The 17,265-nt window shown below is 44.9% G+C and overlaps 1 protein-coding gene across 2 annotated transcripts in view; it reads right to left on the minus strand.

Annotated features, from left to right (window-relative positions):
* The window catches only part of ECE2 (endothelin converting enzyme 2), a 139,952-nt gene that overhangs the window by 17,259 nt on the left and 105,428 nt on the right, over positions 1-17,265 (minus strand). For both annotated transcript variants that reach the window (XM_077487732.1, XM_077487731.1), the window contains exons 8-9: positions 7,577-7,765; positions 4,322-4,464 (exon numbers count right to left, since the gene is read on the minus strand). In XM_077487732.1, the coding sequence (XP_077343858.1) occupies positions 4,322-4,464; positions 7,577-7,765 (332 nt within the window). The remainder of the gene's footprint in view (positions 1-4,321; positions 4,465-7,576; positions 7,766-17,265) is intronic.

The raw sequence follows: 17,265 nt of genomic DNA on the forward strand, positions 1-17,265 counted from the left end.
ATAGGGTAAGGAGGAAGAAAGCACCAAAAATGATGTCTTATTTAGAGGTTATGGACTAATTTCTACAAACCACAAACAGGAAGTTTAAAACCTTCAGTTCCCTACTGGCATATGTAAAAGCTCATATACATGGGTATTGGGCTGTGTGCACATCCCATTCCCATCAGAACAAGGGGCAAGCCAACAGGACAAAAACAGGAATTACTGTTGGTGTATGAAGGCTGTCAGATGTGCATACTGTAGATGTCCAACTGCCCTTGTAAGTCTATTGGCAGCTTTACAGGAAAACCAGTCTAAAAAAGCCAAGTAATAATGACCTTTCAGTTCCACATAAATCTGACATATTTTAGTACATAGTAATGAAGATAGCAATAGCTACATTGCTTTGCCAGATACCACCTAGTGGACATCTACTTAAAATTACATAGTGCTTACACTTACAAAATTACATAGCACTTACAGTGCATCCGGAAAGTATTCACAGCACTTCACTTTTTGCACATTTTGTTAAGTTATTCCAAAATGGATTAAATTCATTAATTTCCTCAAAATTCTACAAACAATACCCCATAATGACAATGTGAAAGAAGTTTGTTTAAAATCTTTGCTAACATTTGTTAAAATAAAAATATGAAAAAATCACATGTACATAAGTATTCACAGCTTTTGCCATGACACTCAAAATTGAGCTCAGGTGCATTCTGTTTCCACTGATCATTCAACAGTTAACAGTGCATGTCAGAGCACAAACCAAGCCATGAAGTCAAAGAAATTGTCTGTAGACATCCGAGACAGGATTGTATTGAGGCACAGATCTGGGGAAGGGTAGAGAAACATTTTTGCAGCATTGAAGGTTCCAATGAGCACAGTGGCCTCCATCATCCGTAAATGGAAGAAGTTTGGAACCACCAGGACTCTTCCTAGAGCAGGCTGCCCAGCCAAGCTTAGCGATTAGGAGAGAAGGGCCTTAGTCAGGCGCGTGACCAAAAACTTGATGGTCACTATGACAGCTTTTCTCTGTGGAGAGAGGAGAACCTTCCAGAAGAACAACCATTGCTGCAGCACTCCACCAATCAGGCCTGTATGGTAGAGTGGCCAGACAGAAGCCACTCCTCAGTAAAAGGCACATGACAGCCAAAGGCACCTAAAGGACTTTAAGTCTGTGAATACTTACTGTGTGTACATGTGATTTATTTTTTATTTTTAATAAATTTGCAGATTTCAAACAAACTTCTTTCACATTGTCATTATGGGGTATTATTTGGCAGATTTTGGGGGAAAATAATGAATTTAATCCATTTTGGAATAACAAAATGTGGAAAAAGTAAAGCTCTATGAATACTTTCCGGATGTAGTGTATGTGCATATAAATCAAGTATGTATGGAGTGGCAGTTCCTTTGGAATAATAAATTAACCTTTTAAAGTCTGCTATATACCTAAATGTATGTACAGTAAGTATTTGATAGGGAATTTTCAGTTTTCCTGACAGATTCCACGGCAGCATATGTTTGGGAACTAACTAGCCCAAAAAAAAACAAGGATGAGATGCCAAAAAAAATAGGGTTTCAATCATAGCACTTAGCCAACAGAAATCTTATTAATATATATTAACAGTATAAGGAAGTTGGCTACACCCCCACAATGAGCCAAAAGACTCCCTACAAATATTCCTGGCGCCTTTCACAAGGAGCCTACACACTCCTTGTTGAGTGTGTTGTCACTGCTTCCGTAGGAACCAAACCCTTAGCTCTATAAGCCTCTTGGCTAGCCGGAATTAACCCATCAAGCGATAATTCTGGATGATATCTCCGTCCCGCTGGTTTTGCTAGATAGAGTGACAATAATGTCATAAAACTCTGAACAAAGCTGTAGCTTAAGAGCATGCTCAAAGTATCCTAATATCCATGGCATGGAACCAGTTATCCTTAGTGACCCTGCATATGGGAGGAACAAATCTTTTGTTCTCATAGCATGCCAAAGCCACCTCTGATTGCAACCTAGTATGGATATTACCACTACCCGTACTAGGCAGAATGCCAACAAGGATCCATCAGGAGAGTCCTCAACCAAGAAATCAGCAAAGAGCTCCACTGCTGGGGGAGAGGTTGCTTACTAGTCTTTTTTCAGATTGTGCAATCCCACACATATCTTATGGGTACCTGGTTGCTCCTTTTCTGATAGGAGGGTACAGCTTTGGTCTTGGAAGCTTAGACTCTTTAAAAAATGCACTATTGGTTTCAAATATATCCAAAAATGTTTAATTAGTTACAGTCCTTTTATTATTAAAAATTACCACGTCATTACACATTTTATCATAGTCTATACTGGGCCATGCCATTGAACACATTATACCACACTAAATCAGTGTATTTTGGCAATGAGACCTCTGGTATGTTCAGAACAGAGAATCCTAGTGCAGAGAGATAAATATGCAAACAGTGAGTTAAATTTACAGAAGGGAGGATTAATATTAGGGTTACAGGTAAGGTGAATGTGATAATGAGTGTGAGGGTTACAAGGGATGTTATTGTAAAGGCTAATGTCAGGCTTACAGGAAAGTTTAGTGTGATGGTTAGTATTAGAGCTTAAAAGTGGTCTAATGTAATAATAAATGTAAGATGAGTGCAGGGGGTGGTGTGAGAGGACCATTCTCAGCTCCAGTGCACATTACCTGGCACTGAAAGCTAATGAGGGACATTCATCAAGCAACTTAGTGACATCAGATGCAAATCATGCTTCCTCACATTTATGCAAAAGTTTGATTGTATATTTGCAACCCCTGACCCATGTCCCTGTAATCCTGGGCAGCCAACTGTCAGATCTGTTTATACCCCCCCCCCCCCCCATTGCCTGTGCCATCCTCCTTGGCTTTCCATAAAGATCAGTAATACAACTATCAGTCCCTTGCCTCATACCAGGGTACTAGGTGTAATCCTAGACTCTGACCTGTACTTTCTGTACCAAATCTAATCACTGTCAAAAGCTTATAGACTCCACCTTCATAACATCTCTAAATGCACCCTTTTTAACTAATGAAAGAACCATGCTACTCATTTTTTATCTTGTTATCTTTCGCCTGGCTATTGCAACCCCCTTCTCTTAGGCCTACCTCCATGCAGGCTATCCTCCCTCAGTCCACCATGAATGCATGCTGCTGCCAGACACATTTACCTTACCAGCCACTCAGTGTCTTCCAAACCTCTGTGATAATCCTTCCACTGGCTTCCGACTGCCCAGCAAATTCAAAATACTGACAACATACAAAGCCATTCACAACTCTGCCCTGAGCTACAGCTCCAATCTTGTCTCCAAATATCACCCAAACCATCCTCTCTGCTCCTCCCAAGACCTCCTGCTCCCCAGTCTCCTCCTCTTGGATCACACTTGGGAAGTGGTCAGGGTCAGGTTTCCTTTGGTTTCCTTTGGAGGCAGTGCCACTTTAGAGCAGGTAAGGGAGGAAATTATGAATCAAGCTGTAACCTTGAAATAAAATTGACTCAAAAATCTGTCTCGCTGCTTTTTAACATTGGCTTGCTGAGTGAAATAATTGATAAATGTCCCCCAATGTATCTTTTCATTACCACTTCTGTATGCATACACATTGCATCTATATTGTTGGTGTGTTTATCATTATTATTATTTTTTTTAATGATGAAACTGCCATTGTATTTTTTTCTACTCTTGCACACTGGGAATCATTAGCACACTTGGTTGAATTTGGACTTTCTGTGTTTCTCTAACCCTAAAGGGGCTGACCCAGACCACCTGCTCACAATTTACTGATCTTTGTTCTGGCTACCTGGATTGATTGCTGGCGAATTGTATTATTGTCCATTAACAGGTAATGGAAGGGGAAAAGGCGATGAAAGCACCATGAAAGGTGCTCCAAAAAGGAACAAACTGTAGTTTCTCTTAGAAAAAATTCAAGTTTAATGAAAAATTGTTAATACACATAAATTAAAATCCAGTATGAAAACATTGTCACATACCAAAAAACAGACAACCCGGGCTCACATGCATACTCCCATGCACACTGATAAGGGCAGCAAAGGGTGGAAACTGGGGGGTGGTGGATGGTAACCCCCATGTGATGGCTGATATCCCTCAAATTAGGGACTAAAGGGGAAGTACTGAGCTGGGGGCGATTAACAGGTATGCCTGTCACACCCAACTCTTTCAACGCTCAGCTGCTAATGTTGATATTATGCAAAAGAACATAGAGTTATCAGCAGAATAGAGAAATACTAATACTTATACAGGTATGATATGAACTTTGGAAGATAATTTATTAGAATAAAGAAAAAAAAGAATATGTCTTACACTGGGTCTGTGTTGTTCACAAGGTCTGACACTTGTTGTAGATATTCCTTGCCATATACTACCACAGGCTCTGTGTCATTGATCTCCAAGGGTGACAGTGCAAAATTTAAATAATCCAACCAATCAAATATGGGTGCAAGATTCTGCAGAAAACAAAATCAATAAATGAAAGTGTACATTAAAAGTAATGTGTCGAGTTTCTGCTAGTATCTATTTACAAGTAAGACCTCATTTACACAGGAGCTGAGGCCCATACTCCGTGAGTCGTCAGGTGCTGCATGTACGCAGTCCATGTAAGTGCACACTGTCTGTGCTCAGGTCCACTCATTTGCACATGCATGGTTGTCACATTGGTACAAACAACTGTGGTGCAGCTGCTGCATCGCTATTCACTTGCATGGGATGCCTGCACACAGCACCTGGCAGCTTATTTGCTGTTCTACTGGTATTGAAAGTGGCCTCCCCAAAAAAAAATACAATACCTCCACCACGCCAAAGAGTCAATAACGTGAAAAAAATCAGTGAAAAAAAACAGCTGCTACTTTCTTTAAACAACATATAAAACCAAATGAATTATACCTAAAATGTGTACTGCAAATAATATTTAGGAAATAATTAAGTAGCACTAAATGCAATTTATAACGTGATCTATATAAATAAAAAAATAAATATAAATATAACACCCAGTGACGGAATTACCAGGGTCGCAACAGTCACAGTTGCGACTGGGCCCTGGAATTCCATCACTGTGGGGGGGCCCAGCGGGGTGGCTATCCACAGGGCTGTGAGTGGAGACCGTGTCTCTCATGTAACAGCAGCACAGAGACACCGGGAGTGACGTTTTTTTTCCCCTCGTCCTGTCTCACACGGGCATTCAGGTGTGAAGCTAACAAGCTCCCGGAGACACAGGAGAGGAGGGGAGGGGGGGCAGAAGGGGGAGCAGATCAGCTGTGTGTTTTGTGTCCCGTGCGAGACAGGACGAGGGGAAATAAAACGTCACTCCCGGTGTCTCTGTGCTGCTGTTACATGAGAGACACGCTCTCCACTCACAGCCATGCTGACCCCTCTCCAGTGTGTGTATAGACTCAGGAAGATCCGCCCATCAACATCATAGAGCTGCTGATCGCTGCCTCCCCCCAGGTGCGGGGGGGGGGGTACAGAGATCTGCTGGGGGCCAAGGTGCACAGCGGAGTCCAGCAAGGTACAGAGAAACCTCTTTAAGGGGGGGTGACTGTCTAGGGACCCTAAAGTAAGGGGCTCTCTCTGGGGACCCTGATGTAAGGGGAGCTATCTGGGGACCCTAAAGTAAGGGGGGGTATCTGGCGACCCTGAAATAAGGGGGGACTCTCTGGGGATCCTGAAGCAAGGGGGCCCTCTGTGAACCCTGATGTCCAGTACCAACGCCACCCCTCCTCCAGTACCACCACCACCACCGTGCCACCCACCTTCAGTACCACTGCCACCCACCTCCAGGACCACCATCCCCCTCCAGTACCACCACCACCCACCTCCAGTACCACCGCCACCCCCTCTCCAGTACCACCACCATGCCACCCACCTCCAGTACCACCGCCGCCCCTCTCCAGGACCAGCACCATGCCACCCACCTCCAGTACCACCGCCACCCCTCTCCAGGACCACCACCATGCCACCCACCTCCAGTACCACCGCCACCTCTCTCCAGGACCACCATCCCCCTCCAGTACCACCGCCACCCACCTCCAGTACCACCATCCCCCTCCAGTACCACCGCCACCCCTCTCCAGGACCACCATCCCCCTCCAGTACCACCATCCCCCTTCAGTACCACCATCCCCCTCCAGTACCACCACCACCCCCCCTTCAGTACCACCACCACCAACCACCTCCAGTACCACCGCCACCCCTCTTCAGGACCACCATCCCCCCAGTACCACTACCCACCTCCAGGATCACCATCCCCCTCCAGTACCACCGCCACCCCCCTCCAGTACCGCCACCCTCCTCCAGTACCACCACCACCACCCACTTCCAGGACCGCCATCCCCCTCCAGTACCACCACCGCACTGGTGACACAGGTTTCACTGGGGACACAGGTTTCACTGGGGACACAGGCTGCACAGAAATGTTTTACTTTGTTGTACAGTGGAAAAAATATAGTATCAAAATCATGCTTTTCGGGGGGGGGGGGGGGGGCCCTTCCTGATTTCTTGCACCGGGGCCCTGAGGTTTCTAGTTACGCCTCTGATAACACCCAGTGATGCTGTGCTATATAGTAGAAAAGTCCATTGATAAATGTGCAAGGAAATCAATAAGAAATTAATATTCATCAAGTCCTTCAATCTTCCACCACACCGACGTGTCAGTGATTCCTCTCCCAATTAAATCGCACTCACCAGCTGATGGTGCCTCCCACTCTCGTGTTTGGGCGAGTGGAAATATTGAAGTGTGGTTGTGAGAATTTTAATAAATTGGTTAAATAGTATCACGCTATGTGGAGCACTTTTTATGTTTTTTTTCACATATGGATATGCTTGGCTTGGATTAACCATGATATTGACCCAGGTGTAATCTATCTGCTCTTTTGCCAAACACGAGAGTGGGAGGCAACATCAGCTGGTGAGTGTGATTTCATTGGGAGAGGAATCACTGACACGTCGGTGTGGTGGAAGATTGAATAACACTGGGTGTTATATTTATATTTATTTTTTTATTTATATAGATCACGTTATAAATTGCATTTAGCGCTACTTAATTATTCCTAAATATTATTTGCAGTACACATTTTAGGTATAATTAATTTGGTTTTATATAGCTTATTTGCTGTGCAGGGGCTTCAGCACCCATGTGAATGAGGCCAACAGACAATAAACTTTTGACCACCTAGAATTCAGCTATTTAATTTTTGTAGTTTTAACACAAAATATTTATCCCTTCTCTTTGACAATGTTGCTCTGCGATACTGGGGTTGATTTACTAAAGGCAAATAGACTGTGCACTTTGCAAAGTGCAGTTGCACCCTGCAAGAGCGGTTGCTCCAGAGCTTAGTAAATAAGTAGAAGCTCTGCTGACTTCCATCATCCAATCACGTGCAAGCAAAAATGCTGTTTTTTTTATTTACCTTGCACGTGATTGGGTATTCTTTGCAAAGCGAAGCTTTACCTCATTTCCTAAGCTCTGGATAAACTGCACTTGCAGAGGGAAACTTCACTTTTCAAAGTGCATAGCTTATTTTCCTTTAGTAAATCAACCCCACAGCATAAGCCTGTGGTTACCTGTAGCTCGGCCACATTCATGCGGTTGTAGATTTTTTCCTCATCCCGACGCTCATCTTGAGGAACTGTGAGATTAGCCAGCTGGGTCTCAAGTTCCACAATCTGTGCCATCTGGACTTCAACAGAACCTATGGCACCCCCAAGCAGTAAGCCCATGTCCACCATATATTGCTGGTATGCAGCTAACACCTGTGAACAAAGAGAGAAGAAAGTGGCACACACAGAGATTAAAGGGGAACTTTAGTACATATACAGTCAAAAATGTTTTATTACACTCAATTTGTAATAGAAGTTACTCATAATAATTATAAATCAGTCACTGCCATCTGGAAAGATTTGCTATTAACTGCAAAAATGTTCGACAACAATGCATTGTAATGCTTAGCTACCTAGCTACCTGACCCTACAATTCTTACAGGATGGCAGTGTTGATCCTAAAAGAAAGCTTTAAAGCTGATGTCACAAGAGGGATCATTTTACTAGAGACAGCTCGCCAGTGATGAGATCACTAACTTACCATCTACCTATTTCTATGGAGTTGCTAACTTGCTAGAATAAAGAGTGAGATGTCATGCCCTCACTGCTCCCTTGCTAGCAAGGTACATAGGGCAGCATTCCGCGCCATCAAGGAAGTGATCCTATAGAGCAGTGATGGCGAACCTTGGCACCCCAGATGTTTTGGAACTACATTTCCCATGATGCTCATGCACTCTGCAGTGTAGTCGAGCATCATGGGAAATGTAGTTCCAAAATATCTGGGGTGCCCAGGTTCGCCATCACTGCTATAGAGGCAAGTAGAAGTTTTTACCAGGCAATTCTGCAGGTGAAAACAGATCAAATTGCCCATATGAAATCAACTAAAAACTTCCTTACCCCTAAGTAAGTAAAGCTTGTTTGAACAAAAAAAAACTTACAGATTTCTGCATGTACACAAGCAATGTGGATGTAGGGATCTTTATTGTTGCGCTATTGTATTCTGACAGCGGGGACTCCCCCTCTGTCAGAATACACTGGTCAGTGCTGCCAATGTTGGCTGCAGCGGCCGATCGAATGCGGCTTTTCCAGCAGGACCATTCAATAGACAATGGTGTAACAATTGGCTTCTTTTGAACAGAGAGGGGTACACATGGATTGAAATTCACTTGGTTCCTGCTGAACAAGCCAAATTTTGATGTATGTATAACCAGTCTACAACATAATAAAGAATACAAAAACCATTGTTGAGCATGTAACAAATAATGTTAAAGTAGTTGTAAACCCTTACAAACCACTTTGACCTACAGGTAAGCCTAGATTAAGGCTTACCTGTAGGTCCAAGAAATATCTCCTAAACCTATACGGTTTAGGAGATATTTACCTGAAGACAGCCACTGCTGTCTACAGCGCATGCGCCGTAGACAGCGGCACGCAGGCGCACTGGGCAAGCCGCAGGTCGCAGCACCGGAGCAGCGAGACCCACCAAGAAGATGGACGCTCGGAACTACAGGGGACAGCGGTGACATCGCTGGCTCCTGTGTCAGGTAAGTGACACATAATGGACTACTATGCGATGCATAGTAGTCCATTATGCTTTACCTTTGCAGGGAATCAAAGAGGAAGTAAACTCATCAGGGTTTACTTCCTCTTTAAATGTACTATTTTTTGCCACCATCTGGAGAAAATTAAGACATTTCTATGACTGTAATGTTTTTTTTTAACATATAGGATCGCCTACAAATTTATTTTTTAAACTTAAAGTATGTTACTTTGAATCATTAGACAGCACAAAACTAAGTTCACACAGTGGGGTTGCTTTACTATAAAAAGGGAGATAATATTCACTTTGCAAAGTGAATGTGCACTTGGCTTAGTGGATAAACTGAGAATCGTGCAAAAATGGGGAAATTAAAAAAAAATGTTTCTTGTAACATGACTGAGTGATTGAAGTGAACACAGCTTTAAACAAGTTGTAAACCCTTACATATACCTAGTAAAGTTACTGGCCTCAAGTGATACACAGAGGTGAAACAAATCCTCCTACATAAGTTGTACCTGTTTAACTACAGCAGGCATGTCCAAAGTCCAGCCCGCAGGCCAATTGTGGCCTGTGTTCCGGCTTTAAACAGACCCACTGGTAATTTGGCTATATAAATCTTTTGTGGCCCCCCAACGAATCTCTGAGCAGCGTGGGGGCCACAAAAGATATATTCCCATATTTATGTTTATATATGTGCCTTGGCGGGGACAGGGAGGGGGTGGGACGAACGCTGACAGAATACATACAGGGAGAAATGCCTTATTACACGGCGGCCCCTGTAATAGGAACTCTCATCTTCTGGGCTGCCATTGGACGACTATTATGTCAATCATAGGAGGCGGGATTTTGTATTAAGGAGACCACTGAGAAAACAGGAGATTCTCCTGTATGTAATCTATTGGTACTCATCCCGCCCCCCCTCCCTGTCTCCTCTGAGGCTGCAGATGGGCATCGATCAGGCTGCACTGATGGCAATGGTAAAGCTGTATTCATGCAATGGTGAGGCTGCATTTGAAGCTGCATTCACGTCAATAGTGAGGCTGAATTCATGCAATGGTATGGCTGCATTTGAGGCTGCATTCATGTCAATGGTGAGGCTGCATTCATGCAATAGCGAGGCTGCATTCATAGCAATGGTGAGACTGAAATAATGGCAATGGTGGGGCTGCATTCATGGCACTTGTGAGGCTGCAGATGGGCACTGTTTAGGGTGCATTGATGAGCACTGACCCTTATTTTGCTTTACAGTCCTTCATTTCAAATTGTATTTTTTTCCTGAAACTTCCCTCTTAAAGTGAAGGTGCGTGTTATACCCAGATAAATACGGTATATTGCAAAAACACACCCAAGCTCATCCTTAGTTCTGAGCAGCACTCAAGGATTCGTTGGGGGCCACAAAAGATATATAGAAAGGCCAGTATGGTGGCCTGGAATTATGGGAGGAGCCCGGTGGAGTATATAACCAGCCCGTTCGCCTATCTTCCTCGTCGGTTCCGGCGCGCGATACCTGATACGTCAGATATCAAGGGCCGACTATCCTAGACCAGACGCAGTGAGCCCGTTCGTGAGTTCCCGCGTTGTTCGTCTCCGTCTTGACCGTCTTCCCGTTCATCAGCGTCCGTGGGTTTCGCCGTCGGAGTGTCGTCTTACCCATCGAATTTGTCGTTACACGTCGGGCCGGCTGTCGCAGGTAGGGCTTCGGCACCCCCTTTTCGGTTCATGTATTACAATGTCCCATCAACATTCCCTGAACTCACGAACCGCTCGAATGTTTTACTGTGGCTCTCGTACTCATGTCACTGTTTCTACTTTCGATGTAGTCGTTATCACCTTCGGTCGATCACGCCACGTCAGGCGATTCATTCGCAGGTACGACATTCGAAACCATTCGACTCCCCGAGCATTTCTATTAGTATCGGTCGAATCGTTCGACTCACAGCCGACTGCTTGTTACGACAAAGCAAGCAGTCCGCACGTATCGGTTGGTCTGCTCCAGTTCGAATATATCTCATCATTCATGCAGTTGTGTTATGTATCTCATTTCATCTCATTTCAAGTCATTTCAGTCCCACTCATTTCTACCGTTTCAAATCATTTCTGTCACTAGCCGCGCTCCGGCGCGAATCCTGTCGCACCTCTGGTGCACCGATTCGCTTTGAAGTGCCCCAGGGTTCGGCCTCATTTCTGTACATGCTCCAGAGACTGAGTCACTCGCAGGTTCACGCACGGTCCCTGATTCTTGTCTTTGTCATGGCATACCATTTCTGTCACTTATTACGCTCCAATTCGAATCCTGTCGCATTCTTCTATGCACCGATTCGTCATGGTGTGCCCAGCTGCTACGCCTCATTTCGGTACATGCTCCAGAGACGGATTCTTTTTTTCGTAACCTGCAGTCCAGTCGTTGAATCCGGTCTCTGTCATGGGATATCATTTCTGTCACTTATTACACTCCAATTCGAATCCTGTCGCATTCTTTTATGCACCGATTCGTTCTGGTGTGCCCAGCTGCTACGCCTCATTTCAGTACATGCTCCAGAGACGGATTCTTTGTTGTAACCATCAGTCCAGTCGTTGAATCTTATCTCTGTCATGGCATATCATTTCTGTCACTTATTACGCTCCGATTCGAATCCTGTTGCATTTATTTATGCACCGATTCGTTCCGGTGCGCCCAGCTGTTACGCCTCATTTCAGTACATGCTCCAAAGACAGGATTCATCTGTTTGGTTCAAGGGCTCGTCCTCTGATTCTTGTCTTTGTCATGGGTTTTCATTTCATTTCACCTATCACGTTCCGCTTCGAATAGTCACATCTGTGTACCAAATTCGTCTCGGCGTGCCCCAGGAATGGCCTCATTTCAGTACATGCTCCAGAATCCGTTTTGTGCTCGGTCGCAAGTTGTGGCATGGCGATCCGGATCTCTGTCATGGCAGGTTCTCTCATTTCACTGTCACATACCGCTCCCCGGTTGGGGTCCAGTTGATTTTTCAAGGTTTGGATGCCTACCAGGGGGCCTTGCTCCTCGGCCTCATTTCATTATAAAGTTGCCTCAAAAGGGAAGAACACAGCTTCGTTTAGGCGTGTCTCGTTGTTTTTCTCCACATACAAGCATAGACTTCGTGCAATCGTCGTAAATACACATCCAAGCATAGACTTCTTGCAATCATTGCAAGCACGCATCCAGATATAGTCTAATCGCAATCATTGCAAGCACACATTCGAGCATAGACCTCTCGCACTCATTGCAAGCACGCATTCAAGCATAGACCTCTTGCGATCATTGCAAGCACGCATTCGAGCATAGACCTCTTGCACTCGTTACAAGCACGTATTCGAGCATAGACCTCTTGCACTCATTACAAGCACGCGTTCGAGCATAGACCTCTTGCAGTCGTTGCAAGCACGCATTCGGGCATAAACCTCTTGCAATCATTGCAAGCACGCATTCGAGCATAGACCTCTTGCAATCGTTGCAAGCACGCATTCGAGCATAGACCTCTTGCGATCATTGCAAGCACGCATTCGAGCATAGACCTCTTGCAATCATGGCAAGCACGCATTCAAGCATAGACTTCTTGCAATCATTGCAAGCTGATGTCCAGGCACAACTTATGGCAATCATTGCTGCCAGGCACTTCTGGCTGCTCAATAGATTGCTTTGGGGAAAGCCTGGATACCTTCCTAAATGTTCGTTGTATTACAGGGTACTTATACTTATAGGTATAGTTGATCCAGGGAAAATCCGATTGCCTCTCGAGGGGTCAGGAAGGAATTTTTCCCCTGCTGTAGCAAATTGGGCTATGCTCTGTTGGTTTTTTTTTTTGCCTTCCTCTGGATCAGCTGCGGGCGTAGAATTGGGTGTGTCGGGTTGTGTGATACCTTATTTATTTTGATTTGTGGTTGGACCGGATGGACTTCTGTCTTTTCCGGCCTGGCTACCCATGAAGCCTACTGTAATTCCTTGCAATCGTTGCAGGCACGCATCCTAGCATAACATCTTGCAATCATAGCAAGCACGCATCCTGGGTAACATCTTGCAATCATCGCAAGCACGCGTCCAAACATACATTCAAGCACAACTCCTGCAGACTTCGCAGTGCACATGCGGTAACACGAATTGCTCACAGTCACTACGTACACATCTCCTGTGACAAACTCCCGGGCAATTGTCGCAAGCACACGTTTAAACACAACTTTTAGTCATGCCCAGTTTAGTCATCCAAAAGACACCTACAGTCCCTTCACGGCATGTCGAGTTTCGCTATGCACATCATCCCTCAGGGGTCGCGCCTTTGTGTCACGCCTATTGGTCTTACTGTCCCTCTCACAGGATCCAGAGCAAGTCCTCAGCCTGGATCCCGCGGCAATAGCAGTCCTTGCTATGCGGGAGGAATTCCTATCGTCTAGGAATAGCGTCTCCCTGTTCATTCCCTCCGTGTCTTCCCTTTCACCCAGGTGATGACCGACGCAGCGGCCTCCACGGGCTTGCGGCTGTTTTGGCCACCTCTGGCTCGCAGCTCCCTGGCCTCCCCAGTTACTGGCAATTCCTGGCTGCGCTTAGGCGTCCTCCCTGTTGATTATGTCCTTCCTACGTCAACTGGTCCAGCTCTTGTTGTTCTTTCAGTTCAACATCCATTGTTCCTTTATCCCCGGTAAATTCAATCAGGCAGCGGCCGCCCTCTCCCGCTTTAACCTTGTCTCGTTTTTCGATCAGGTACCCGGAGCCGGACCAACATCAGCAGCTATCCCGGACTGGTCTCAACTGACCCTGGATTAGCCCCTCACCTCCTAGCGGCTACCCAACTCATCGATCACTCCCTTTCCCGCAATACCCTCAAGGCCTGTCAATCAGCCTGGAGGGCCTTTAACCGCTTCATCACGTGTCACAGCACAGAGACGTCCTGTGTCAAGCAATTCATAGCCTTCATTTCCTACTGCCACTCGCAGTTGGCGTTATCCTTTAATACGATCTGGCTATACTTGACCGGTGTACAACATTTCACGTCCCTCCAGGACCCTACCGTACCCTCCTTATTTTCTTACCACGCCGTTCAGGCTGTTATGCGCGGTATCCAGAAGCGCCAGCCGATGGCCGGCACCAAACCACTGCCTATCACAGGAGACGTTTTAGAAATATGTCAGATATCCTGGCCACTTCACCTTTCGGTCTCCACATTAGTGTCATTTACAAGCAACCATACACCTAGCCTTCTACGGCTTCTTACGGCCAAACGAGTTTACTTGTAGTAGCCTCACAGCACGCATGCTGTGCAAGCATCACCTGGTCCGATACGAAGACCATTTCGTCTTACACTTAGCAGTCTCCAAGACGCAGCTTGGCTCGGGTATGGACATACACTTCTATAAGTCCAACAACCGCTGGTGCCCGGTCGCCATTCTCACCCGCTTGTTGACCCCTTTTTGGCTGATCAACCAGGAACTAGTCCACTGCGGCCATTTCGCACTAAACCTCTGAACGCTGCCCGCTTTATGGAACATGTCAGGATGCTCCTGGGTATCCTTCACCTCTACCTTACTCACTACTCCGGACATTCCTTCCGTATCGGAGCAGCTCCAACAGCATCCCGCCAAGGGGTCCCGGACCACATTGTCAAGAAGTTGGGCAGGTAGAGGTCCACCTGTTTCACCCGCCACATACCCAATCCAGAAGGGGAGATGGCCCAGGCCTTTGTCAAGCTCACCCGGTAGCAAACTTGAATCAATTAAATGCAACCCCTACCTGAATGTTTTGCCCCCTTATTTTGGCATACCGTACGTTAGACCAGGGCACACTTTCAGGTCCATTTCAAGTAAGCGACTTTATGTTAACCTTGTTTGTCATCCTTATCCGTATCGGTCAGAGGGCTCTGGACCATAAATAGAAAGGCCAGTATGGTGGCCTGGAATTATGGGAGGAGCCCGGTGGAGTATATAACCAGCCCGTTCGCCTATCTTCCTCGTCGGTTCCGGCGCGCGATACCCACCCGCCCATCCCCTTTATCAGGGCATTTCTCAAGCATTATACTCTTCACGAGAGTACTCATTTCACTCCATTTCATATTAATTTCATTTTATCACCCATTTCTCTATCTAAGGTATGCCCCCTTATTTTGGCATACCGTACGTTAGACCAGGGCACACTTTCAGGTCCATTTCAAGTAAGCGACTTTATGTTAACCTTGTTTGTCATCCTTATCCGTATCGGTCAGAGGGCTCTGGACCATAAATATATATATATATATATATATATCCAAACAACATGCTCAAGCTCATCTCTTTACCACACACAGCCACAAAGGCAAGATAATTATTGTTGGGCAGTATATTAATACTCGGACTAACACACTTATACCGAATTTTAATGTTTCAAAGAATGGCAGGCAAAATGGTCGGCCCTCACACATGTTCACTTCATCAAATCTGTCCCTCTCTGAAAAAAGTTTGGACACCCTGATTCAAAGTCCAGGATTTTTTAAAGTTGTCTGAGCTGTGAGAAAAAAGCTGAAGTTACACTCTGCAGACCTCATTGCGCCCACTCGTGGAATGGTGACAAACTTTGACACTTAAAAATATTCATAGGCAAAGTTGAAAAATGTCTACAGGTTACTAGTTTTGAGTTACAGAGGAGTTCTTTTGCTAGAATTATTGCTCTTGCTATATGTGGTTTAAACACTGTTAAAATATGCAGGCGTGACTTTCGTATGCGTTTGCTTCTGCATGCGAGCACAGTGGTACGGGGCGCTTTAATTTTATTTTTATTTTTACACTGTCCCTTTAAAAAGAAAACAATTTGGATCACTTTTATTCCTATTACAAGGAATATAAACATCCCCTGTAATAGAAGAAAAGCATGACAGGACCTTTTTAACCACTTAAGCCCCGGACCAATTTGCAGCCAAAGGACCAAGCCCCTTTTTGCTATTCGGCACTGCGTCGCTTTAACTGACAATTGCACGGTCGTGCGATGTGGCCCCCAAACAAAATTGGCGTCCTTTTTTTCCTCACAAATAGAGCTTTCTTTTGGTGGTATTTGATCACCTCTGCAGTATTTATTTTTTGCGCTATAAACAAAAATAAAGTGACAATTTTGAAAAAAATTCAATATTTTTTACTTTTTGCTATAATAAACATCCCCCAAAAATATATAAAAAAAACATTTTCATTCCTCAGTTCAGGCCGATACGTATTCTTCTACATATTTTTGGTCAAAAAAATCGCAATTAGCAATTACTGATTGGTTTGCACAAAAGTTATAGCGTTTACAAAATAGGAGATAGTTTTATAGCACTTTTATTAATATATTTTTTTTACTAGTAATGGCGGCGATCAGCGATTTACATTGTGACTGCAACATTATAGAGGACACATTGGACATTTCTGACACATTTTTGGCACCATTGTCATTTATACAGCAATCAGTGCTAATTAAATGCACTGATTCCTGTGTAAATGACACTCGCAGTGAAGGATTTAACCACTAGGGGGCAGTGTAGGTGTTATGTATGACGTTATGTGTTTTTTTTTATTGTAGGGGGGCGTGGCCTGGCATGTGACGTCACTGATCGTCCTTCCCTATAAAATGGAAGAGAAGATCGGTGACAGCCACACAGGGAAGCACGGGGAGAGGTTTGTTTACACAGACCTCGCCTCGTTCTTCAGCTCTGTGACCCAATCGTGGGACACCAGCGGCAATCGGGTCCGCTGGTCCCGCGGCCACAGTCACGGAGCTCAGGACTGGGTCAGGAGCGCGCCGAATGGATACAAAAACATCCTCCAAGAGAAACTTCTTCCAACCATCCAAGAACAGTTTGGTGAGGAACAATACCTTTTCCAGCATAATGGATTATTTTGCCATAAGGCAAAAGTGACCTGGGGGGAAAAAAAATCGACATTTTGGGTCCACGGCTAGGAAACTCCCCAGACCTTAATCCCATTGAGAACTTTTGGTCCATCCTCAAGAGGCGGGTGAACAAAAAATCCCCACAAATTCTGACAAACTGCAAGCATTAATTATGCAAGAATGGGCTGCCATCATTCAGGATGTGGCCCAGAAGTTGATTGACAGCATGCCAGGGCAAGTTCTTTTGAAAAAGAAGGGTCAACACTGCAAATATTGACTCTTTGCATAAACTTCATGTAATTATCAATAAAAGCCTTTGACACCTGTGAA

Source organism: Lithobates pipiens, unplaced genomic scaffold, assembly GCF_037356315.1.
Source record: "Lithobates pipiens isolate NorthernLeopardFrog02 unplaced genomic scaffold, aLitPip1_a1.2 Scaffold_18, whole genome shotgun sequence".
NCBI classification, from domain to species: Eukaryota; Metazoa; Chordata; class Amphibia; order Anura; family Ranidae; genus Lithobates; species Lithobates pipiens.